Source organism: Phyllobates terribilis, unplaced genomic scaffold (assembly GCF_046119375.1).
Source record: "Phyllobates terribilis strain yellow unplaced genomic scaffold, ASM4611937v1 Scaffold_3__8_contigs__length_932513732, whole genome shotgun sequence".
Lineage (NCBI taxonomy): Eukaryota > Metazoa > Chordata > Amphibia > Anura > Dendrobatidae > Phyllobates > Phyllobates terribilis.
In genome coordinates this window covers 579,295,252-579,319,854 of record NW_027362763.1, presented here as the reverse complement: position 1 = coordinate 579,319,854, position 24,603 = coordinate 579,295,252, and the positions used below count along the sequence as shown (strand labels likewise).

The 24,603-nt window shown below is 48.3% G+C and overlaps 1 protein-coding gene across 1 annotated transcript in view; it reads left to right on the top strand.

Annotated features, from left to right (window-relative positions):
* Positions 1-24,603, top strand: part of RNASET2 (ribonuclease T2) — a 143,247-nt gene that overhangs the window by 98,257 nt on the left and 20,387 nt on the right. The window contains exon 8 of the mRNA XM_073671449.1: positions 5,549-5,594. Within this exon, the coding sequence (XP_073527550.1) occupies positions 5,549-5,594 (46 nt within the window). The remainder of the gene's footprint in view (positions 1-5,548; positions 5,595-24,603) is intronic.

Here is a 24,603-nt window from a genome sequence, read left to right as displayed (position 1 = left end):
CCAACAGTGAAACATGGTGGTGGCAGCATCATGCTATGGGGGTGTTTTCCATCTGCAAGGACAGGACGACTGGTTGCAATTGAAGGAAACATGAATGTGGCTAAGTATAGAGATATCCTGGATGAAAACCTCTTCCAGAATGCTCTGGACTTGGCCGAAGGTTCACCTTCCAACAAGACAATGACCCTAAGCACACAGCTAAAATAACAAAGGAGTGGCTTCAGAACAACTCTGTGACTATTCTTGACTGGCCCAGCCAGAGCCCTGACCTAAACCCAATTGAGCATCTCTGGAGAGACCTGAAAATGGCTGTCCACCAGCCAACCTGACGGAACTGGAGAGGATCTGCAAGGAAGAATGGCAGAGGATCCCCAAATCCAGGTGTGAAAAACTTTTTGCATCATTCCCCAGAAGACTCATGGCTGTACTAGCTCAAAAGGGTGCTTCTACTGAATACTGAGCAAAGGATCTGAATACTTATGACCATGTGATATTTAATTTTTTTTCCTTTTTAGTAAATTTGCAAAAATTTCTACATTTATGTTTTTTTTCAGTCAAGGAGGGGTGCAGAGTGTACTTTAATGAGAAAAAAAATAAACTTTTTAGAATTTACCAAAGAATATTCACTCGACTGGAGAGACCCCCAGAGTATACTAGAGAACATTCAGTTTGCATTGAATAATTTCGATATGAATCAATTTTTCCTGTCAAATTTGTACCTCAACAGATCATAATACACATATGTATCGTATTTTTTGGACTATAAGATGCACCAGACCATAAGACACACCTAGGTTTTAGAGGAGGAAAATAGAAAAAAAATTTCAGCAAAAAATGTGGTCATGATGCCCTGTTAAGGGGGAGGGGTCTGCTGCTGACACTGTTATAGGGGTAATGTCCCCCAATTCTGTTAATATCCCCCATCCTGGTATATATGGCCCCCTCCTTCCAGTTATACGTGGCCCTCATCCCCATCCTGGTATGCATGACCCCCCTCATCCCTCTTCCTGGTATGGTACCTTTCATCTTTGTATGTATGGCCCCCTTCATCCCTCATCCTGTTATGTATGCCCCCCTCACTCATCCCTCTTCCTGGTATGTATGGCACCTCTCATCCCTCTTCCTGGTATGTATGGCCCCCTTCATCCCTCATCCTGGTATGTATGCCCCCCTTATCCCTCTTCCTGGTATGTATGGCACCCCTCATCCCTCTTTCTGGTATGTATGGCACCCTCCATCCCTCATCCTGGAATGTATGGCCCCCCTTATCCCTTTTCCTGGTATGTATGGCAACCTCCATCCCTCATTCTGGAATATATGGCCCCCTTATCCCTTCTCCTGGTATGTATGATACACCTCATCCTGCTATGTATGGCACCCTTCATCCCTCATCCTGGTATGTATGGCACCCTTCATCTAGGTATGTATGGCCCCCCTTGTGCCTCTTCTTGGTATGTATGGCACCCTTCATCCCTCATCCTGGTATGCTTGGCACCCTTCATCCTGTTATGTATGGCCCCCCTCATCCCTTTCCTGGCATGTATGGCACCCTTCATCCCTAATCCTGGTATGTATGTATGGCACCCTTCATCCCTAATCCTGGTATGTATATTGCCTCCCTCATCCCTCTTCCTGGTATGCTTGTCATCCCTCATCTTGGTATGATTGGCATCCCCTGATCCCCATCACGCTGCACACAAAAAAATTAACAATTATGCTCTCCTCCTCTCTGCTCCAGTGCTGCGTCCTGCTCTGCTGCCGACATGGATCTCACTGTGTGAGCCATACATGCCGTAACTGCCATGCACCCTCACACTGTGAGATGCTGTGCCAGAATAGTCACTGCTGCCCACACCGGGACTGTGTGCGTGGGGAGAAGTGACCATTCACTCTCCTTAATAGCGCCCACACTGTACCTGCAGCGCAGCTCCTGCTGCAGCTAGGCCCAGTAGGTTTGGATTTCTTTTTCCCTTAATAATAAAGACCTTCATTTAAAAACTGCATTTTGTGTTTACTTGTGTTATCTTTGTCTAATATTTAAATTTGTTTTGTGATCTGAAACATTTACCATATTTTTCGGACTATAAGACACACCAGACCATAAGACGCACCTAGGTTTTAGAGGAGGAAGATAAAAAAATAAAAATTTAAGCAAAAAATGTGGTCATGATGCACTTTTAAGGGGGAGGGGGTCTTCTGCTGACACTGGTATAGGGGTAATGTCCCCCAATTCTGACAATATCCCCCATCCTGGTATATATGCCGCCCCCCTTTCTTTTATATGTGGTCCCCATCCCCATCCTGGTATGCCTGGCATCCCTCCATCCTGGTATGCATGGCACCCCTCATCCTTATCCTGGTATGCATGGCACCCCTCATCCCTGTCCTGGTATGCATGGCACCCCTCATCCCTGTCCTGGTATGCATGGCACCCCTCATCCCTGTCCTGGTATGCATGGCACCCCTCATCCCTGTCCTGGTATGCATGGCACCCCTCATCCCTGTCCTGGTATGCATGGCACCCATCATCCCTGTCCTGATATGCTTGGCACCCCTAATCCCTGTCCTGGTATGCATGGCACCCTGAATTCCTGTCCTGGTATGCATGGCACCCCTAATCCCTGTCCTAGTATGCATGGCACCCCTCATCCCTGTCCTGGTATGCATGGCACCCCTCATCCCTGTCCTGGTATGCTTGGCACCCATCATCCCTGTCCTGATATGCTTGGCACCCCTAATCCCTGTCCTGGTATGCATGGCACCCCGAATTACTGTCCTGGTATGCATGGCACCCCTAATCCCTGTCCTGGTATGCATGGCACCCCTCATCCCTGTCCTGGTATGCATGGCACCCCTCATCCCTGTCCTGGTATGCATGGCACCCCTCATCCCTGTCCTGGTATGCATGGCACCCATCATCCCTGTCCTGATATGCTTGGCACCCCTAATCCCTGTCCTGGTATGCATGGCACCCCGAATTCCTGTCCTGGTATGCATGGCACCCCTAATCCCTGTCCTAGTATGTATGGTCCCCCTAATCCCCATCAGGCTGCACATTAAAAGAAAATAAACACTCCTACTCACCTTTCTTCTCTCCTCCAGCGCTGCGTCCGGTCTGCCTGCACTGTTCTCTCCATGTGAGCCGCGCATGACGTCACTGCAATGCGCGGCTCACAAGCAGAGACCAGCTGCCGGAAATCACTGCTCCCCACGCCGGGTCTGTGTGCGCGGGGAGCAGTGACTTCACTCTCCTTCATAGCCGGCACACAGCGGAGCCGCGCTGTGGCTGCTGCTACTGCCGGCTATCTCCTGTGCCCGCTCATTAAAGGGCATGAATATTCACCCCCTCCCCATGCCCATGGGCGTGGAGAGAGGTTGAATATTCATGCCCTTTAACAGCCGGCACAGGAGATAGCCAGCAGCAGCCGCAGCGCGGCTACACTGTATACCACTATTAAGGAGCGTGAATATTCAGTGCTCCCCACGCCCCATGGGCGTGGGGAGCAGTGAATATTCATTTTCTTTAGCAGCGGGGACAGTGTAGGCTGCAGCAGGCGGCTTCTGCCTCCTGTGCCCCGCTCCTCCACCGATACCGCTCCCCCCACACCACACATAAATATACACCTCCCCCAACATTCGGACCATAAGACGCACCCCCCATTTTCCTCCAAAATTTTGGAGGAAAAAAGTGCGTCTTATGGTCCGAAAAATACGGTAAGTGTGACAAACATGCAAAAGTATAATAAATCAGGAGCGGGGCAAACACTTTATCACACCACTGTATAAGCATGTGTCTATTCTCATGTTTCATTCCTTTCTATAATATTTAGATTCTTTGGCACTGTACACATTTTTTTCCCATTATATGCATGTTCCGTGTCTGAGACCAACAGTATAAAATTATTTGTTGATGCTTGACATCCTGGTAAATAATATTTCTTTAAGCATCACTGTGAAGACACGGGGTCTACCATGGGCCTAATACCACTCAGACAACACAGGAAGAGGGTAAAACAGTGTGGCAATACTTTATTGAACCACAAAGCAGACAATAAACAGATAGATAGAACAGTCCCAGCAAGATGGTACAACATTACTCAATCCTCATCCTTCCGCTGGCCCGCCTGGGATAGAACAGCTGTGAGTCTGGGACTTCCAGGGTCAACTACCTCAACCAATGGCCCCCCATTTTTGGGGAACCCCCACAGAGAGGAGGTAGCAGCAAGCTTAGAAAGCTAGCAGTCTATCGAGGTACAAGGCAAGGAGACCCGAGGGTGCCATCCTGGCTCTCCGAGAGTTTCCATGGGGCCAGATGACCAGCTGGTTCCAATCTGGCTTCTCCGAATGTCTCCATGGGTTCCAGGCGACCGGAGGGTCCCACCTGGCAACCCCAAACAACTTATCCATAAGGCCAGGTGACTTCATCGTCCCAACCTGGTCTCCCCAAATGTATCCATGGGCTCTCTGATGGTCAGTGGAGCAGATACATATCTTTCCAGTCAGGGCCATATACCCTTAGGCTGAAATCATGTAGAATCCAAATCCGTGTCTCCTTGGATAAAGCCATGCTGCCAAGCTGATGGTCTCTGGAGAGTCTGATCTTTGATTCTCCTTGTAAAGTCTCTTTCAATTCTCTGTTTCTAAAATCTTTGCAGCAGGATAGAAAAACCCTTTTTTTGTATTTACATATGTGGCTAAGGTCATCAGTCACAGGTCAGAGGTGAAGGTGCAGGGCTCACTCAGGCCTCATTGTTTGAGCTAATCAATTTACATAGTTTGTATAGCAGGGCGCTCTTCTAAATAAACATCATTGTTTCAGAAACAAGAGAAGACAACATTCAGGGTTATACAAATAGAATGACCTTCTTGACCAGCCAGAGACATATATTTACAAGTCAACACAAACACAATAGTGTATTTCTCTTGGCTTAACAAATCTAATCGTCTGGCTGATTAAGATTATAAACTGTTTCGTCACAATCACATTCTAATATTCATCAATTCTAATAAGATGTGTGGTGCTATATAGGCACTACTTTTCTTTTCCTGCAGATATTGTCTGTAGATAATTGTGTGAGCTTTTGTGAACAGCATTGTATTTCCTGCAGCCATGTTGTTTGTATTTTTGCACCATATTATAAGTAATTGTTATGTATATTAAACTCTTATGTAAAAGTTAGCTCTGGGAACCCTTGCTTATACATAAAAAAGGTATACTTCCCTTAGGAAACTCATTGCTGCTCTGACAGTCTCTGCCAGACCAGAAAACATGGTACCCTGACCAATAACGATCTGATTGCTGAGGGCACTGATTGGTTGCAGGGTCAGGAAACTGGTGCATGGGCCATCAGCTCTTCCAGTCCAACAGAGTCCATCAGAGCAACAGCCCTGGAGAGAGGGGGTGGATTACACGGGTAAGTATACCTTCTTTCTTTCTTTCATAAGCATGGCTTCCCACTGCTAACTTTTATGCAGCAGTGTATAACCCCTTTCATTTTGAATACTTTGTATATCATCTAGCTAAGTAGCCTATGTATGTCATTTTCAGTGTTCTGGAAAAGTATGGAATTACACCTTCAACAAAAACTTACCAGGTAAGTGATAAAATATATTTAATCACCACTGTTATCTGCCTATTTACTTCAGCCTTTTTTCGCCTTTATGTTAGAATACAGTCATGGCCGAAAGTGCTGGCCTCCTTGAAATTGTTCCAGAAAATCAAGTATTTCTCCCAGAAAATTCTTGCAATAACACTTGTTTTGTTATACAGTAGTGTTCAAAATAATAGTAGTCCAATATAACTAACCAGATTAATCACTGTTTTTGGTATAAATGATATTACCACAGGTCAAACAATTTACCAGTTGATGCAGTATATTATAAGAAAACCACCAGACTCAGCATTCATAATCTGCATGTTTTTGAGTCTGTGTATTTGAATAATTAATTGAAAGAGGGTGTGTTCAAAATAATAGCAGTGTGGAGTTCAATTAATGAGGTCAATCATTCTGTGAAGAAACAGATGTGAATCAGGTGGCCCTTATTTAACCCCTTTCTGACATTGTCAGTAATAGTATGTCCCTGGGCCTTATGGACCAGGTACGTACTATCACGGGCGTGATTCTGACAGCTGACACCTGGCACTCAGTAACAGCCCCACACCTCTTCCGGCACATTAACCCCCGAAATGCTGCGATCAAAGTCGATTGCAATCGCACTGACCCGAAAAATAAAGTTGCTTAATCACTTATACCACACGAGGGACGGCGTAAAAAATAAATAAAACCAACTCTTCACCTGCTGTTGATTTTATTCATTCTGCTTCACAAAGATCGCAGTATGGCTCGACTTATATTTATCCTGTGTTCTGTGGTGCGTGCTTACACCAGGGTTTTCATGTAAATTTCTGAAATACGTGATTCAGACGGAACCCCCGGCGGAAGATTCCCTGTAATGAAGCAGATGGAGGCTCCGTGGATGCCGTCTGGCCTGTGTTCCCACGGTGTCCATCTTTTTATTAGGCGTGCATAAACGTGCCGTCGGCCACAGTTTTGTGAACCTCTGAAAAAAAGGACACCGCTAAACAGAGGCCAGACGGAGTCCAGAGTAATTGTGCTGCCTCATTATAGTGAATGGATCCTTCGGTATAGGGCTAGGGTTGTGTTAGGGTTAGGGTTGTGTTAGGGTTAGGTTTGTGTTAGGGTTAGAGTTAGTGTTGGGGTTAGGGTTGTGTTGGGGTGTTAGGGTTGTGTTGGGGTTAGGATTAGGGTTGTGTTGAGGTTAGGATTAGGGTTGTGTTGAGGTTAGGGTTGTGTTGAGGTTAGGATTAGGGTTTGGGTTAGGATTTTTTCAAAAGTAAAGAAAGAAAAATGATGATGATATGGCGACTAGTTTTGAGCGCAAGTGCTCGCTACTTGAGTTTGCATCGGGTGCTCGGGTATGCACCGAGTATTGGTATATACAGCCAAAAAAAACACGTGGGGATTGCCTGCTATACACTAGCAATCCCTACATGGTTTTTTTGGGTGTATAACAACCGTGAAACATGCGGGACGGGAACTCTAGCATGTTACTCGAGCACCCGCGATCCCAATGCAAACTCAAGTAGCAAGCACTTGCTCTCAAGACTAATGACAACATATTCAGTATGATGACCTAATATTATCAAATTCGGTGTCGTACCTCTGGGTTCAAAATGTTCACTATACCCTTGATAAAATCCTTGAGGGGTGTAGTTTCCAAAATGGGGTCACTTGTGGGGCTTTTCCACTGTTTAGGCACATCAGGGACTCTCAAAATGCGACATGGAGTCCACTCTTGATTCCAGTCAATTTTGCGTTCAAAAAGTCACACTGTGCTCCTTCCCTTCTGAACCCTGCCGTGCACCCAAACAGTGTTTTTTCCCCATATATGAGGTATCGGCATACTTAGGAGAATTTGCACAAGTTTTGGTGTCCATTTTCTCTAATAATCCCACACGACAGCACACCTGTGGATGTAACCCCTCCCTAATAGGGACAGGAAACATGAAGAGGTTAAATAGCCCCTCCCACATCCTCCCTCCAGTGTTTTTTCTAGTCCCTATCAGGGATGAAGGGTCTCATCCTCGGTGTGCTGCGCCGGCGGCAGACACTGGGGGAAAAAAAACAACAAGTCGGGCAGTTGAGGACCGAGCGGGCTTACCTCTCCTCCGTGAAGCGCTGCTCCTGTCTCCTCTGGCACTCGGGACCTACTCCTTCAGCCCACACCTTCGGGCAAGGTCTGCAGGTTGTTTTCAGACTGGAGGCCTCCTGGAGCTCTCAGGTCCATCTCCTCCTCCCCTCCTCTCCCCAGCAGCGGAGCGCGACGCCAAGGACGCCACTCCGGGAAGTCCCGCATCTGCACCGGAAGTGACGTCGGACGCCGGGCGGTGGGTGATGACGTTACTTCCGGCCGATTATCTCAGCAGGACAAGGATTCATCCGGGAGAGTGGAGCCAAAACCCGGAAGTCTTGCGGATTCTAACCGAAAGATGGGGCTATCCGAAAGTAGACCTCTTTGCAGGACATCAGAATGCAAAAGTACCTCAATTCTTCTCCCTGGATTCAAACGATCCCTGCCTGGGGGTAGACTCATTCGCCCACCGGTGGAAATTCAAGTTGGTATATGCCTTCTCACCTCTATGAATAATTAGAAAAAACGCAGCACTACTGGACCTGGGTGCATGAGTTGGGTCTAAAGCCTTAAAATATCGCGATAACCTCAGCACACCAAATGGTATGCAACCTACCAAATTACTGGGATGAGAGCAGGAATAGAGAGGGAGATGTGTCCCAATGCAGCACCTCTCCTGAACTTTATGGCACAAACGGTATGTCTACCTCCCCCATAGATTTCACCCCACTATAGCCCTATCTAACATCCCATTACCTTACAGCATGCACTTTCTCCATAGAAATCCCTGCATTGGGACACATCTCCCTCTCTATTCCTGCTCTCATCCCAGTAATTTGGTAGGTTGTTTTTTGCTTCACTGTAGGACAATAGGCTACATAGACACATAGACCTATACTTGTATGTTTTGTACGCATAATGTGTGATTTGATAATCACTATAATGTTTGTATTCTATATCTGTTCATTTTGTTTATGACGCGCCCCCTGGGCCATGTTCAAGGGATACCCGGAGCCGGATCTGGATAGGGGTAGTAGTCCTTGTGGCGGTGACCTGGACCGTGCCCAGGGTGTCAGACTAAGTGGCGGTATATTAGCAGTAGATGTAGGACGACTACGCCACCCGTTGAATGCAGCTATGGAGCTGCCGCTGCAGGGCAGACCGCTGGGGCCGGTGGAAGGATGGTGCAGCGTGGATGGTATAACCCCCAACGGGAGGGGTATGGCCTCAGGGCAGCCGACGTGGATGATGGGGGTAGTAGGAACCACTCAGAGACGATGCGGTGTAGTTCAGGGTCTTTACTGGTGACAAAGATAGACCCTCCCGGAGTACTGGCTAGCGGTCGGGGCCTGGTCAGTCCTTGAGCAGATGGGATCCCCCTTGGCCAGGCGGAGTTGTAGGCCTCCCCAACTAATTGTACTCTTCTGGCTTCCTTGCTAGAGGCGGGTAAAGGTAGCCCACGTCCCTGAGTGTACCGTGTGGTGCTCACCCGTATGGCTGGTGACTCGGGGCCTTCTAGTGGCTTCCGCTCCACGACGGCGGTGCTGGTCCCACGCGTGTGACCGTGCCTTCGGGTTTCTTGGCCAGAGGACCTGAAATCCCCTGCCGGGCGGTTTCTGCTGCTGGGTCTGGGTTAATCCCCACAGCCTCGGACTCCGGGTCCGGTGGTAACTCTTCAATCAGGGCGAGCTCTTCAGCTGCCAGCCCCTGATTCCTTTTAGCACTGCTCCCACTGAGCTCCTGATCTTTCTTTCCTAAGCTGCTCCTCTCCAGACCAGACTATGTCTCTGTCTGGGACTCCTCTTCTTCTCTTCTCTCTAACCCTGCCTCAGCCCCAGTTTTATATAGGGGAAGTTCTTCCCCTCCCAGGACTGGGCAGGAGGTGTGGCATGCATAGGATTCCTGACCAAGAGACCTCCCACCTGCTCTCAGACATAACATTGCTATTACTGTGGAGACCAGACCCCTGGGGTGCCACATTCCCCCCTAGTGAAAGTTAGTACTCCAGGACTAAACATACTTTTGTAAACATAACAAGGTGCAAACAATAACATTCTGATAGAGACAACACATAAGGTGGTCACGGCGTGTCCGCAACCGGGTGTAACTTTTGAGGAAAACAAGGGTGTCCATTTCACCAACACAGGGAGACGTAACCAGGTAGGGGTCTGTCCTGCCCCGAGTCCTTAACAGTCTTTCAGTCCGTCCTGGGTTACGCTCCAACTATATGCACAAAGGATTCCCGGTAAATCCACCAAAGACTCCTATAAATAACTAGAAACACATAATTATACACAAGCAACAATAAACAGGTAAACAGTAATAAAATAGTTTGAACATTTAGATCCTCCACCGTATGGGCAGCTGGCCTTTAGTGACCCTAGTGGACCTACGGGGCTGGTTGATTGGTCCTGAGCTACAGGGTATAGGAGCTGTCAAGGGTAAACTGGGCAGCCGTCTACGGACTCTTTGGCTCACTAGGGGTATGGCAGGCTCACTATAAGCAGAGGGTTGATTTTCCTGGTCTGCTTGTGTGGGACCTTCTGCCTCCTGGACCGGCTGTTCTTCCAGTTCTACCTGTGTCTCCGTAGGCACTTGGGATGCTGGTTGGAGGAACGTGAGGACGGGTACCACAACAGCACCATTGACTTGAGTCCAAGACCGAGGGAAGTCTCCGAGCACAGTACTAACCATATCTTCCCTTTCCTCTACGGGTCGAGGGTCCTCTTGTTCCTCTTCAGGGTTCCGTAGCTGTTCGGGACACTTCTTTAGGTGATCCCGGGATACAATGGCTGTGGTTTCCCCTCCGTCTTTACTGATTGTACAGACCTTTGGGTTGTCGTGGCTTGAGGGCAGTACGGTGTACGGGTCCTTCTCCCATTGGTCGTCCAACTTGTGGAGCCGTCTTTTCCTCTTCAAGACCTGCTCTCCGGGCACCAGGGGAACAGCGGGAGCATACTGGTTGTAGGTTTTCTCTTGTCTTTCCCTAGCTTGACAGAGACTACGCTCCACGCTCTCCTGTACTTTTCGGTATTGCTGCTGCCTCTCTGTGTCCCAGTTGGCTTCTGGTGAAGTGTCCTCGGGTGTCAGGACTCCCATCTCCAGATCAACAGGAAGCTTACCAGGTCTTGCCCTCATTAGGTAAGCCGGAGTACAGTTGGTGGAACCTACAGGGATGTGGTTGTATAGGTCCACCAGGTCGGGCAGCTTCTCAGGCCACAGACTGCGTTCCTCCAGGGGCAATGTTTTCAGGAGATCTATCACCACCTGGTTCATTTTCTCACAAAGTCCATTAGTTTGCGGGTGATAGGGTGTTGTTCTTATCTTCCGGCATCCATACAGGGTGCAGAACTCCTGGAAAACCTCCGCTTCAAAGGCAGGCCCCTGGTCCGTCAGCACCTGCTCCGGGTATCCATGCGGACGGCAGAAGTGCTGCTGGAAGGCTCTAGCTGCTGTGTGAGCCGTTAAGTCCTTGACGGGGACGACAACCAAGAACCGGGAGTAGTGATCCACGATGGTTAACGCGTAGACGTAGCCACTTCTGCTTGGGGTCAGTTTTACATGATCCAAGGCTACCAGTTCCAACGGCTGTCTGGTGATGATGGACCGCAGGGGAGTCTTCTGGCTGGCACGGTCCCTCCTTCTTAAGTTGCATGGGCCACAGTCTCTGCACCACCTCTCGATGGTTCCTCTCATGCCTACCCAATGGAACCGCCCGCGCAGCAGGAACTCCAGCTTCTTCCATCCGAAATGCCCAGCTCCGTCGTGGTATGCCTCCATCACCATAGCTGCGTCTCTTCTTGGCACCACTACTTGCCAGATTAGTTCATGCGTCCGGGAGTTAACCATTCTGCGGCACAACTTTCCCTTGTAAAGGAACAGTCGACTCTTCTCAGCCCACAGTTGTTTGGCTTCCTCCGGAGCGTCCGGGTCAAGGCGTGCATCAGGCCGAGTCAGCATCTCCTTTACCAGTCGGACGGCAGGGTCACTGTCTTGCGTCTCCACCCAGTTGTAATGAGGTAAGGGGTTGAACGTAGCGGTTTGCTTACTTCTTACACGGTGGGAATACTGGATAGTCCCATGACGGTGGAACGCGGGGAGCTCAACTTCTTCCAGTTCCTCTGAATCTTCCCCTACGTCCGGTAGGTTTGGCATCCTGGACAGGGCGTCCGCGTTGGTATTGGAGCGTCCTGCCCGGTATTTGATTGTAAACTCATAGTTGGACAAGCGGGCCATCCATCTCTGCTCTAGGGCACCGAATCTTGCAGTGTCCAGGTGTGTCAACGGGTTGTTATCCGTGTACACAGTGAACCGGGAAGAAGCGAGGTAGTGCTTAAAGCGTTCGGTGACTGCCCACACCACTGCCAGGAACTCTAGCTTAAATGAGCTGTAATTCTCAGGGTTTCTTTCGGTGGGTCGCAGTTTTCGGCTGGCGTAAGCAATTACCCGTTCTTTCCCCTGCTGGATCTGGGACAGTACGGCTCCTAGCCCGATGTTACTGGCGTCGGTGTAGAGGATAAAGGGTTGGCTATAATCAGGGTACGCCAGGATTTCATCCCCCGTGAGGGCCATCTTCAGCTGGCGGAAGGACTCTTCTTCCAGCTTCTCCCATCTGAAGGGCGGCTTCTGGTTCTTGGCCTTCCTGGACTGGCCTATCAGGAGGTCCTGCATAGGAGCTGCCTTTCTGGTGAAACCGGGTATGAACCTTCGGTAGTAGCCTACCAACCCGAGGAACTGCCTCACTTCCTTTACGCTGGAGGGGCTTGGCCATTCCTTAATTGCGGTGATCTTATCAGGGTCGGGAGCAACTCCGTCAGCACTCACCACGTGTCCCAGGTACTGCACCTTTGGTTTCAGGAGGTGACACTTGGAAGGTTTCACCTTTAGGCCGTAACTTGCCAGAGCTTCAAACACTTCCGCCAGGTGCTTCAGGTGGTCCTCGTAGGTCTTGGAGTAGACGATGACATCGTCCAGGTATAACAGGACCGTCTCAAAGTTCCGGTGTCCCAGACAGCACTCCATCAATCGCTGGAAGGTTCCTGGTGCGTTGCAGAGTCCAAACGGCATGCAGGTAAACTCGCTAAGTCCCATCGGGGTGGTGAATGCGGTCTTCTCCCGATCCGCCTCTGCTACAGGAACCTGCCAGTACCCGCTAGTGAGATCCAAGGTGGAGAAGAAGTTAGCAGATTTTAAAGCAGCCAAAGACTCCTCTATTCTTGGTAAGGGGTACGCATCCTTGTGTGTGATACGGTTAATTTTCCGGTAATCTACACACATTCTCATGGTGTTGTCTTTCTTTTTGACCAAGACTAGTGGAGCTGCCCAGGGGCTACAGCTATCCCTGATTACCCCAGCCTCCTTCATGTCTCTAAGCATCCCCTTGGCGTGTTGGTAGTGTGCAGGGGGTACGGGTCGATACCTCTCTTTTATGGGAGGATGGTCTCCCGTGGGGATGTGATGTTCTACCCCCTTGACTCGCCCGAAGTCTGACGGGTGTTTACTAAACACTCTTTCGTACTCTTGAACCACCCGGTAGACTCCCTGTTTCTGGTGGGAGGGAGTGGAGTCAGTACCCAAATGTAGTTGCTGACACCAATCCTCCATTATTTTCTCAGAGCCGTTACCTTCCTCCGGACGAGATGGAGGCAAGGGTTCCACAGACTGTATAGAATTTTGGTTGATAGTATATAATTTGGCTAGCGTAGCATACCGGGGCAGGTATACTTCCCTTTTCCCAATATTTATTATGCGAACGGGTACCCTCCCATGGCGTACATCAACCACCCCCCGGGCTGTCAAAATGGTGGGCCTACTGTCTGAGTAGACTGGCTCTACCATGGCCTGGTAATCTCTACCTCTCAGACCAATAGCTGCCCGGCACCAAATCATCATTTCACTTTTCGGGGGTATGGCAATAGGGAAAGGGTCACACATTCTTACGCTACCAATCTCACCGCCGGAGAGTTCCACTTGTTGCCGTCGCATCAGTGCCCGGATCTCTTTCTGGAGCACTCGCTGCTGGCCGGAGCTGGCGTTCTTGGCAACCTGCTGTAAAATGAAAATCACCTCTGCAAGACAATTTTCAATCACATTAGTTCCTAGAGTTATCTTTGGGTGACTCTCGCGCTTATCAATGTCCACAATGATCAGTCCCTGTGCTGCCAGTTCGACTCTACCGATTTTAATGGTCATCTCTTTAAATCCGATCTGCGGCACGGGTTGACCATTGCTGGCAACGATACTCAAGTCGTCGTCAGGGTAGCGGGTTATATCCGAGTCATTCCAGTACTGCTTGAAGAGCACGTACGGGATGGTGGTGACCTGTGACCCGGTGTCCAGTAGGGCACTCATAGGAATGCCATCCAGTACCACAGGCAAGACTGGACGTCCTCCCACATATTTGTCGCGCCAGTTCGATGGGCCTGGTGATCTTTTTCCTGGGGGTTGGCCCTCTACCCCAGGTTGTGCCAGTTTAAAGGACAGTACCTTGCCATATGTCCGGGTTGATTGCAGCGGCGGCAGATGGGTTGTCCGTCTTCGTTGTATCGGTCGCTGGGTCTTCCTCTGGCCGGTGGGGTCCTCCTTGGTCGACGCCACGGGATGTCCTCCGGTCCGGATGCCAGCTGGATCTTCCCTGGAGTGGAAACCTGTAAAGACTGCACAGTTCGGGTTAGCGCAGCAACGCTTTTAGCTAGCTCTTGGACCTGATGGTGCAGGTCTGGAGCCGGGTCATTGTTCAAAGCCTGCGCATCAGCCCCCACAGGCCCTGCCGACAAGGGCGCCGCCTCCTGGTGGTAAGTGATAGCTGGGCGCCTGTGGGTCACAACGCCACCCGGTGCCGGTTCTCGGAGCACCCGGATAGCTCTGTCCTTGAACTGTGCAAAGTCCAGATGAGGATCCTGTAAGGCTATGGCCTGCAACTGGGTTCGGTGGACATTGCAATATAGTCCCTCTATAAATTGTTCGGTCAACAGCCTGTCCTCGTTTCCCACGCTGTCGGAGTCGGTCTGCTTAATGGCTCTCAGGGCCTCTTGTAGGTTTAGTGCATAGTCCCTTATACTCTCATGTGCTCGCTGCTTGCACCCATAGAATTTAAGCTTAATCTCGGCTGAGGTGCGGGTATCAAAGGTGTCCCTCAGCCGGGTTAGTATCCCCGCGACAGTCCTCCTCCCAGGTGGCCAGGACTTTACCTCCCTTTGGGCTGCCCCGGTTAGTTGGGCCACCAGGATGCTCACTTTTTGCTCTTCTGTGAGGGGGTACACCTGGAAGAGGCTATCCAGCTTTTCTCTAAAGTCATTCAGGGTATGTGACTCCCCTGAGTATTGGGGTAGCCAGGCTGCTCCCGGGATATAGGGCATGGTAAAAGGCATGACTGCAGCAGCGCTGGCGCTGGCGGGGGTTGAGGCAGTGAAGCTCTCCTCCGTATCCGACATCTTCCTCCCCCCTAGTGGACCGTGGCCTACCTTGCGATGATCCTCTTCCGTAGGCCGCGGCTCCGCAGTGGATCGTCAGGGTCGAGGACCTTCCGTCGCGCTCCTATGACGTCGGCGTCTGCTGGGCTCCTTCCAGGACCTTACGCAACGTCCGGACGTGAGGCGGGGCTTCAGTTCTCGCGGGCTTTTCGGAGTCCACGCCCCTCTTCTTCCCGCGCGGCGTCTTCAAGATGGCGTCCAACGGCGGGAAAACTCCACGGAAGGCGGGAAGGAGGCTGAAAATGGCGCCGGATGGCGGGAATCTTCACCGATGGCGGGAAGAAGGCTGAAGATGGCGCCGGATGGCGGGAATCTTCGCCACAGGTAAGTTTAAAAGTCTCTTTTTTCAGGCACGCAGTACCCGGCGGTTGCGGGCACGTAATCCTGCCGACTACGCCAAAAGCTGACGCGCCCCCTGGGCCATGTTCAAGGGATACCCGGAGCCGGATCTGGATAGGGGTAGTAGTCCTTGTGGCGGTGACCCGGTCCGTGCCCAGGGTGTCAGACTAAGTGGCGGTATATTAGCAGTAGATGTAGGACGACTACGCCACCCGTTGAATGCAGCTATGGAGCTGCCGCTGCAGGGCATACCGCTGAGGCCGGTGGAAGGATGGTGCAGCGTGGATGGTATAACCCCCAACGGGAGGGGTATGGCCTCAGGGCAGCCGACGTGGATGATGGGGGTAGTAGGAACCACTCAGAGACGATGCGGTGTAGTTCAGGGTCTTTACTGGTGACAAAGATAGACCCTCCCGGAGTACTGGCTAGCGGTCGGGGCCTGGTCAGTCCTTGAGCAGATGGGATCCCCCTTGGCCAGGCGGAGTTGTAGGCCTCCCCAACTAATTGTACTCTTCTGGCTTCCTTGCTAGAGGCGGGTAAAGGTAGCCCACGTCCCTGAGTGTACCGTGTGGTGCTCACCCGTATGGCCGGTGACTCGGGGCCTTCTAGTGGCTTCCGCTCCACGACGGCGGTGCTGGTCCCACGCGTGTGACCGTGCCTTCGGGTTTCTTGGCCAGAGGACCTGAAATCCCCTGCCGGGCGGTTTCTGCTGCTGGGTCTGGGTTAATCCCCACAGCCTCGGACTCCGGGTCCGGTGGTAACTCTTCAATCAGGGCGAGCTCTTCAGCTGCCAGCCCCTGATTCCTTTTAGCACTGCTCCCACTGAGCTCCTGATCTTTCTTTCCTAAGCTGCTCCTCTCCAGACCAGACTATGTCTCTGTCTGGGACTCCTCTTCTTCTCTTCTCTCTAACCCTGCCTCAGCCCCAGTTTTATATAGGGGAAGTTCTTCCCCTCCCAGGACTGGGCAGGAGGTGTGGCATGCATAGGATTCCTGACCAAGAGACCTCCCACCTGCTCTCAGACATAACATTGCTATTACTGTGGAGACCAGACCCCTGGGGTGCCACATTTACATGCAGTACACTGATGAAGGTCTTGTCGACCGAAATGTCTTACTGTGGACTGCAAATAAAAGTATCTTATTATACCATTTGGTGTGCTGAGATTTCTCACCTCTATCAGTCCTGCCAAGAACCCTGCTGAAGATAAGAGTTGAAGGTACCAGAGTGATCCTAGTTGCCCCCCTTTGGCCAAAAAGAAGCTGGTTCAGCATGCTAACCCAACCTAAGCATAGACAGTCCCCTAATCCTTCCTCCCATCAGAGATCTTCTTCTCCAGGGAATAATTTATTATCCGGACCCCGAGAGGCTACACCTGGCTGTTGAATTCGAGATACTAAAGACCAAGGGCCTTTCGGACAGAGTCATTAAGACCCTACAAAAAGCAGTAAGCCAGTGACCAACTCCCATATATCACAAGATCTGGAAGACATTTGTGTCATGGTGTGCACCTATTCATCCAGATCCTCATAAGGCTATGTGCCCACGATGCAGAATTGAAGCAGAAAATTTCTGCATCATTTCTGCATGTCCTTGCCAGTAAAAACGCATGCGGATTTTAACACGCGTTTTTGAAGCGTTTTTACATGCGGATTTGTCATGTGTTCTTCTAATGCATTGAGTAGGCAAATCCGCTTGCGTAAACGCACAAATAATGGACATGCTGCCGATTTTTTCGCACATATAATCCGCTGCGGCAAATTCCTCAGCATGTGCACAGAACAGCATGTGCACAGAACATGCGGATTGTCATTGTGGACCATGGGCCACACATTATCAAGCGTTTTAAAAGCGTTTCTGCTGCGGAAATTCCGTAGCAAAAACGCTTGCAAAACGCATCGTGGGCATGCAGCCTAAGGCGAACATAGCCCAGATACTGGATTTTTTACAGGACTGCCTGGACAGGGGTCTTAAACCTAGTACCCTTAAACTCCATGTAGCTGCACTAAGCTCCTACTTCGACCAGGACCTAGCTGAACATCAGTGGGTGAGCAGATTTATGACGGCAGCCTCCTGCATCCACCCTAAAGTGACGAACTCGGTCCCCCCCTGGGACCTTAACATCGTTCTTAAAGGATTAACTCTTTCACCCTTTGAGACCTTATCTACCATAAGACCAGACAGACTTACATGGAAATCAGCCTTCCTGGTAGCTATAACCACAGTCAGAAGGGTGAGTGAACTACAGGCTCTTTCAGTTAATGAATCTTACCTAAAAGTCCTAGAAGATCGTCTCATTTTTCTCCTGGACCCGTCATTTCAACCTAAAGTGGTCTCGGACTTCCACAGATCTCAGGATATAATTCTCCCATCCTTCTGTGACAATCCGACAAATGAGAGAGAAGAAGAGTTCCACACTCTGGATGCTCGAAGGATAGGCATGCATTATCTTCAGGAAACCCAGGAAGGGAGAAGAGAGAAAAATCTATTCGTCCATTCTCAGGGCCAAAATAAGGGGAAGAAGGCGTCTAAATCTACAGTAGCTAACTGGATTAAGAAAGCAATAATTGAAGCTTGTCAGATCCAGAACCTTTCAGTTCCAGAAAAGCTCAAAGCTCACTCTACAAGAGCGGTATCTGTCTCCTGGGCTGAGAAAGCCAACATCTCCATCGAGCAAATTTGTAGAGCCGCTACCTGGTCCTCAGTCCATACCTTCTCCAGACACTACAGATTGAACCTAATGTCCATTAGAGATTTAGCTTTTGGAAGGAAGGTCCTCCAAGCTATTGTCCCTCCCTAAAATATATCTTGGGTATACCTCCGGTGTGCTGTCGCGGGGGGTTATTAGAGAGAATAGAATCAGACTTACCTGTAATTTGGTTTCTAATAACCCACCATGACAGCACGGGTAATTCCCTCCCTTTTGCTTATTATTTCTTACATTATCATATCAGTGAGAACAAAATATAATTTGAAGCATTCATACTCTTGTGGTTCTTAGCCACATCAGGGGCTCCCCAAATGCGACATGGCGTCCGCTAATTATTCAAGCTAATTTTACATTCAAAAAGTCAAATGGCGCTCCTTACCTTCCAAGCCCTGCTGTGCGCCCAAACAGTGATTTTTCCCCACATATGGGGAATCTGTTTACTCAGGAGAAATTGCAAAACAAATTGTATGGTGCAATTTCTCCTGTTACCCTTATGAAAATGCTAAATTGTGGGCTGAAAAACATTTTGTGGGAAAAATTTGAAAATTTTATTTTTACGGCTCAATGTTATAAACTTCTAGATGTGTGGTGAGCACCTTGAACCCCCAGGATCTTTATAGAAAAGTTCTCTGAGCGGTCTAGTTTCCAAAATGGTGTCACTAGTGGGGGGTTTCCACTGTTTAGGGACATCTGGGGCTCGCTAAATGCGACATGGCGTCCACTAATTATTCAAGCAAATTTTACATTCAAAAAGTCAAATGGCGCTCCTTCCCTTCTGAGCCCTGCCGTGCGCCCAAACAGTGTTTTTCCCACACATTAAATGCTCATTGTTTTCTTCCACAATCCAAAGATTCTTGGGAAGCACCTGAACTTCTTAAATGTGGTTTTCAGCACCTTGTTGAGGTGTGCAGTTTTTAGAATGGTGTCACTTTTGGGTATTTTCTGTCATATAGGCCCCTCAAAATCACTTCAAATGTGATGTGATCCCTAAAAAAAAATGGTTTTGTAAATTTTGTTGGAAAAATTAGAAATAGCTGGTCAACTTTTAACCCTTATAGCTTCCTAACAAAAAAAAAATTTGATTCCAAAATTGTTCTGATGTAAAGTAGACATGTGGAAAATGTTATTTATTAACTATTTTGGGTGATATCTCTCTGATTTAAGGGCTTGAAAATTCAAAGTTTGAAAATTGTAAAATTTTCAACATTTTTGCCAAATTTCAGATTTTTTCACAAATAAATTACAGTCATATTGAAGAAATTTTACCAATATCATGAAGTACAATATGTCAAACAGTCTCAGAATCAGTGAGATCCGTTGAAACGTTCCTGAGTTATTACCTCATAAAGTGACAGTGGTCAGAATTGTAAAAATTGACCTGGTCATTAACGTCCAAACAACCTTCGGGGATAAAGGAGTTAAGGGTGAACCCAGCACATTTTGTGCATGCATTTCTCCTTAAAATCCTGAAAAATATAGGTCATTCAAGACATTGTTCAGAAGAACAGCGTACTTTGATTAAAAAGTTGATTGGAGAGGATTAAACTTATAAAGCAGAGCAGACAATGATAGGCTTTTCAGCTAAAATGATCTTCAATGCTTTAAAATGGAAAGCAAAACCAGAGAGACATGGAAGAAAACGGAAGACTGCCATTTGAATTGATCGAAGCCAGAATGGCAAAGGCTCAGCCAATGATTAGCTCCAGGATGATCAAAGACAGTGTCAAGTTACCTGTGAGCAGGGCCAGCGCCAGCACCCGGGCAAGTGCCGGGGTCCTGAGCAGGCGGGGGGGCCCACTCATCGTCGGGCAGCCCGCCGCGTTATGGGACCAGACCCGTGAGCAGAGGAGAGCGGTGTCAGTTCCCGCTTCCTCTCCCCCCACTTGCTCAGGGCCCCGGCAGCTGACGAAGCAATACTTACATCTCCCTGTGCCTCCGCAGCAGGTCCGGTCACAGTCAGAGGACGCGGAAGAGACGTCTCAGGTCAGAGGGCGCGGTGACGTCTTCACACTGCGCTCTCTCCTGAGCCGTCACAGCGCAGAGCGGGAAGACGCCGGTGACGTTGAGGAGTCCGGAGCAGTGGCAGAAGGTGACGTGAGTATTTGATTTTTTTTTTTTCTTTTAATGTATGGAGGCATGGAGCATTATAAGGGAGGGGGGAGTGACATACTGCATGGGGCATTATAAGGGAGGGGGGAGTGACATACTGCATGAGGCATTATAAGGGAGGGGGGAGTGACATCCTGCATGTGGCATTATAAGGGAGGGGGGGTGAAATCCTGCATGGGGCATTATAAGGGGGGGAGTGACATCCTGCATGGGGCATCATAAGGGGGGAGTGACATCCTGCATGTGGCATTATAAGGAAGGGGGGTGAAATCCTGCATGGGGCATTATAAGGGGGGGGGGTGACATCCTGCATGGGGCATCATAAGGGAGGGGGGAGTGACATACTGCATGGGACATTATAAGGGAGGGGGTGTGTGACATCCTGCATGGGGCATTAAAAGGGGGGGTGACATCCTGCATGGGACATTAAAAGGGGGGGGAGTGACATCCTGCATGTGGCATTATAAGGGAGGGGGGTGACATCCTGCATGGGGCATTATAAGGGGGGGAGTGATATCCTGCATGGGGCATTATAAGGAAGGGTTAGAGAGGTGACATCCTGCATGAGGCATTAAAAGGGGGGGAAGTGACATCCTTCATGGGGCATTATAAGGAAGGGGTGGAGAGGTGGCATCCTGCATGGGGCATTAAAAGGGGGGAAGTGAAATCCTGCATGGGGCATTATAATGGGGGGTGACATAATGCATGGGGCATTATAATAGGGTGACACCCTGCGTGGGGCATTATAAGGGGGGAACTGCCTGCATGAGGCATTATGTGGGGGGAACAGCCTGCATGGAGCATTATGTGGGGGCACAGCCTGCATGGAGCGTTATATGGGGGCCAGTATCCTATATGGAGCGTTATATGGGGGCCAGTATCCTGTTTGGAGCGTTATATGGGGGCCAGTATTCTATATGGAGCGTTATAAGGGGGCCAGTATCCTGTTTGGAGCGTTATATGGGGGCCAGTATCCTGTATGGAGGGTTATATGGGGGCCAGTATCCTGTATGGAGCGTTATATGGGGGCCAGTATCCTGTATGGAGCGTTATATGGGGGCCAGTATTCTGTATGGAGCGATTCGCCGGTTTCTGAGCTATTGTGGAATTTACAATAGATATCTGTCATGTAATGTGAGAAGTGAAATCTTTGGCATTGTACTATATATATATATATATATATATATATATATATATATATATATATATATATATATATATATATATATAATTTCTCTGCGGTATCTGTGCATCATGAATCGTGGTATGTGTTAAAGGGGCCCACTGAGACTCTTTCGCCCGGGGCCCACAAAAGCTTGGAGCCGGCCCTGCTTGTGAGTACTGTGACAGTTAGAAGACGCCAAAGTGAAGCTAATCTCTTAGCAAGATGCCCCACTGTTTAAAAAAAAAAAAAAAGACGTACTGAAGAGGATACAATTTGCCAAAGAACACATCACCTGGCATAAAGAGAAATGGAGAAACATTTTGTGAACTGATGAAAGTAAAATTAATCTTTTTGGGTCCAAGGGCCGCAGACAGTTCGTCAAATGAACCCCAATCTCTGCCTTCAAGCCACAGTACACTCTGAAGACAGTAAAGCAAACATAATGATATTGACATATTTCTCTTACTATGGTGCCGGACTTATTTACCACATACCAGGTATCATGGACCAGTTTGCATATATTAAAATACTTGAAGAGGTCATGTCGCCTTATGCTGAAGAGGATATGCCCTTGAAAAAGGTGTTTCAACAAGACAATGACCGTAAACACACCAGTAAATGAGCAAAATCTTGGTTCCAGTCCAACAAAAGTGAGGTTTGGAATGGGCAGCCCATTCCTTGGACCGTAATCCGTTAGAACACTTGTGGGGTGACATCAGAAATGCCGTTTCTGAAGCAAAGCCAACAAATGGCACAAAATTGTGGGATGTAGTCAAATCATCCTGGGCTGGAATAACAGTGTTGACAGGTGCCAGAAGGTGGTTGACTCTTTTCAACATAGATGTGAAGCAGTTCTAAAAACTGTGGATACACAACTAAATATTAGGTTAGCGATTCACAGGAGTGCTAAATCCTCAAAAAAAAAAAGTATGCATATTATGAGTTTCTAAAGACAAATGCAGACACTGCTATTTTTTAGAACAGCACACTGTTCATTTTTTGTTATTTTCTGTAAAGTAGTTCAAAATTCTATACATTTCTCTTGATGTTTTGAATTAGTAAACATTTTGCAATGTTCTCAATGCAGGGAAATAAAAAGTAGTATAAAATTTTTGTGCTTACCTCATGTTTTGAACACACTGCTATTATTTTGAACACTACTGTACATGTGTTCATTTCATTTGTGTGTATTGGAACAGCACAAAACAGAAAAAAAGGCAAATTGGACATAATTTCAACTAAACTCAAAAATGGGCCAGACACAATTGTTGTTCCCTCAACTTAATACTTGGTTGCACACTCTTTGGAATACATAACTGCAATAAGTTGCTTCCAATAACCATCAACAAGCTTCTTACATCTCTCAACTGGAATTTTGGACCACTCTTCTTTTGCAAACTGCTCCACGTCTCTCACATTTGAAGGTTGCCTTCTCCCAGCAGTTTTACGCTCTCTCCTCAGGTGTTCAATGAGATTTAGATCCGGACTCGTGGCTGACTACTTCAAAACTCTCCAGCACTTGTTTCCATTTATTTCTGGGTGCTTCTTGAAGTATGGTTGTGGTCATTGTCCTGCTGGAAGACCCATGACCTAGGACAGAAACCCAGCTTTCTGACACAGGGCACTACATTGTGACCCTAAGTCTTTTGGTAATCTTCAGCTTTCATGCCTTGCAGACAGTCAATTCACTTGGTGCCAGAAGCAGCAAAACCACCTCAAAACATCTTTTTTGGTAAACAGTAGAATGATGTGCTTTACTAAAAAGCTCTATCTTGGTCTCATCTGTACACAAGGTACTAGCTGTTTTATGTCTTTCTGTCAGCAGTTGGCTCCTCCTGGGTCTCCTGCCATAGCATTTCATTTTATTCAAATTTTGATGGATAGTTCGCGCTGACACTGGTGCACACTGAGCCTGCAGGACAGCTTGAATTTCTTTGAAACTTGATTAAGGCTGCTTATCCACCATCCAGACTATCCTGTGTTGCAACCTTTCATAAATTTTTCTCGGAAGTCCACGTCCCGGGAGATTAGCTACCGTGTCATGGATTGTAAACTTCTTGATTATGTTGCGTGAACAAAGGAATATCAAGATCTCTGGTAATGGACTTGTAACCTTGGAATTGTTGATATTACGAGCATTTTGTTTCTCAAGTCCTCAGACAGTTCTCTTCTCCTGTTTCTGTTCTCCATGCTTTGTGTGACACACACAGACACACAATTTAAAGATTAAGTCAACTTCTCCCCTTTTTCTCTGGTTTCATGTGTGATTTTCATATTACAAAAAAGGAAAAATAATTATCACCCTGGAACGCACAGACCTCCTGCCTTTCTCTTGACTTCCGGTCACGCCTACGGCCTCGCGTCATGCGCTTCACTCTGGAACGCATCGGTCGCTCACATCATCCTCCAATCTGCTTACTGGGATTTAATTACCATCTCTTTATCCTGCGTACTCCTTGGATTCCTCCCTACGTTTCTCCCTCTACTTGTTTTGAGGGCAGAAGAATGTCTTTTCTATCAATGTAAAATTATCTTTTTTAAACTCCCTATCCCTACTTCTCCCTCCCCTATATCCATAATGTATTACTAATATGACATGGACACAGAGAGGGAGATAGCATTTATTGGCAACCCAAAGGGGGGCAACTTAAGGGGGAGTGTATAGAGTGTAAGAGATGGAGGGATGAAAGGGTTTTAAGGAGATGATAGTGTGAAGGTTTTGGGGGGAAAAATAGGGATGGAAATATGATCAGGACTTCATTGTCATATTATTCCAAGATTTTTTAATCCATAATTAGTTAATTTGGATATTTTATGCTTTAATTTATGCAACCTTGCAGGAGGGGGGGAATTGTATTAACTTCCTTTTTCATCATAAGGCACTTAACTGTTGCTTATTTGGCCCTGATAGGGTATTAAGCCTCCTATCTATTTCTTCCCAATGAGAGGTGGACATCTATAATATAACCGGGGATGCGGGTCTCTGTCCGAAGCCTCGATAGACTGCGCATGCGTGACGCGCTGTCTGGCTCCAGACAGAAGACCGCATCCAGCCGTTACAGGTAAGAGGAGTGTATGGCGTCGGAGATCGCGCGGTATGCGTAGGCACTGAACACACACCGCAATCTCCGGTGCCATACTTACATACTTACCTG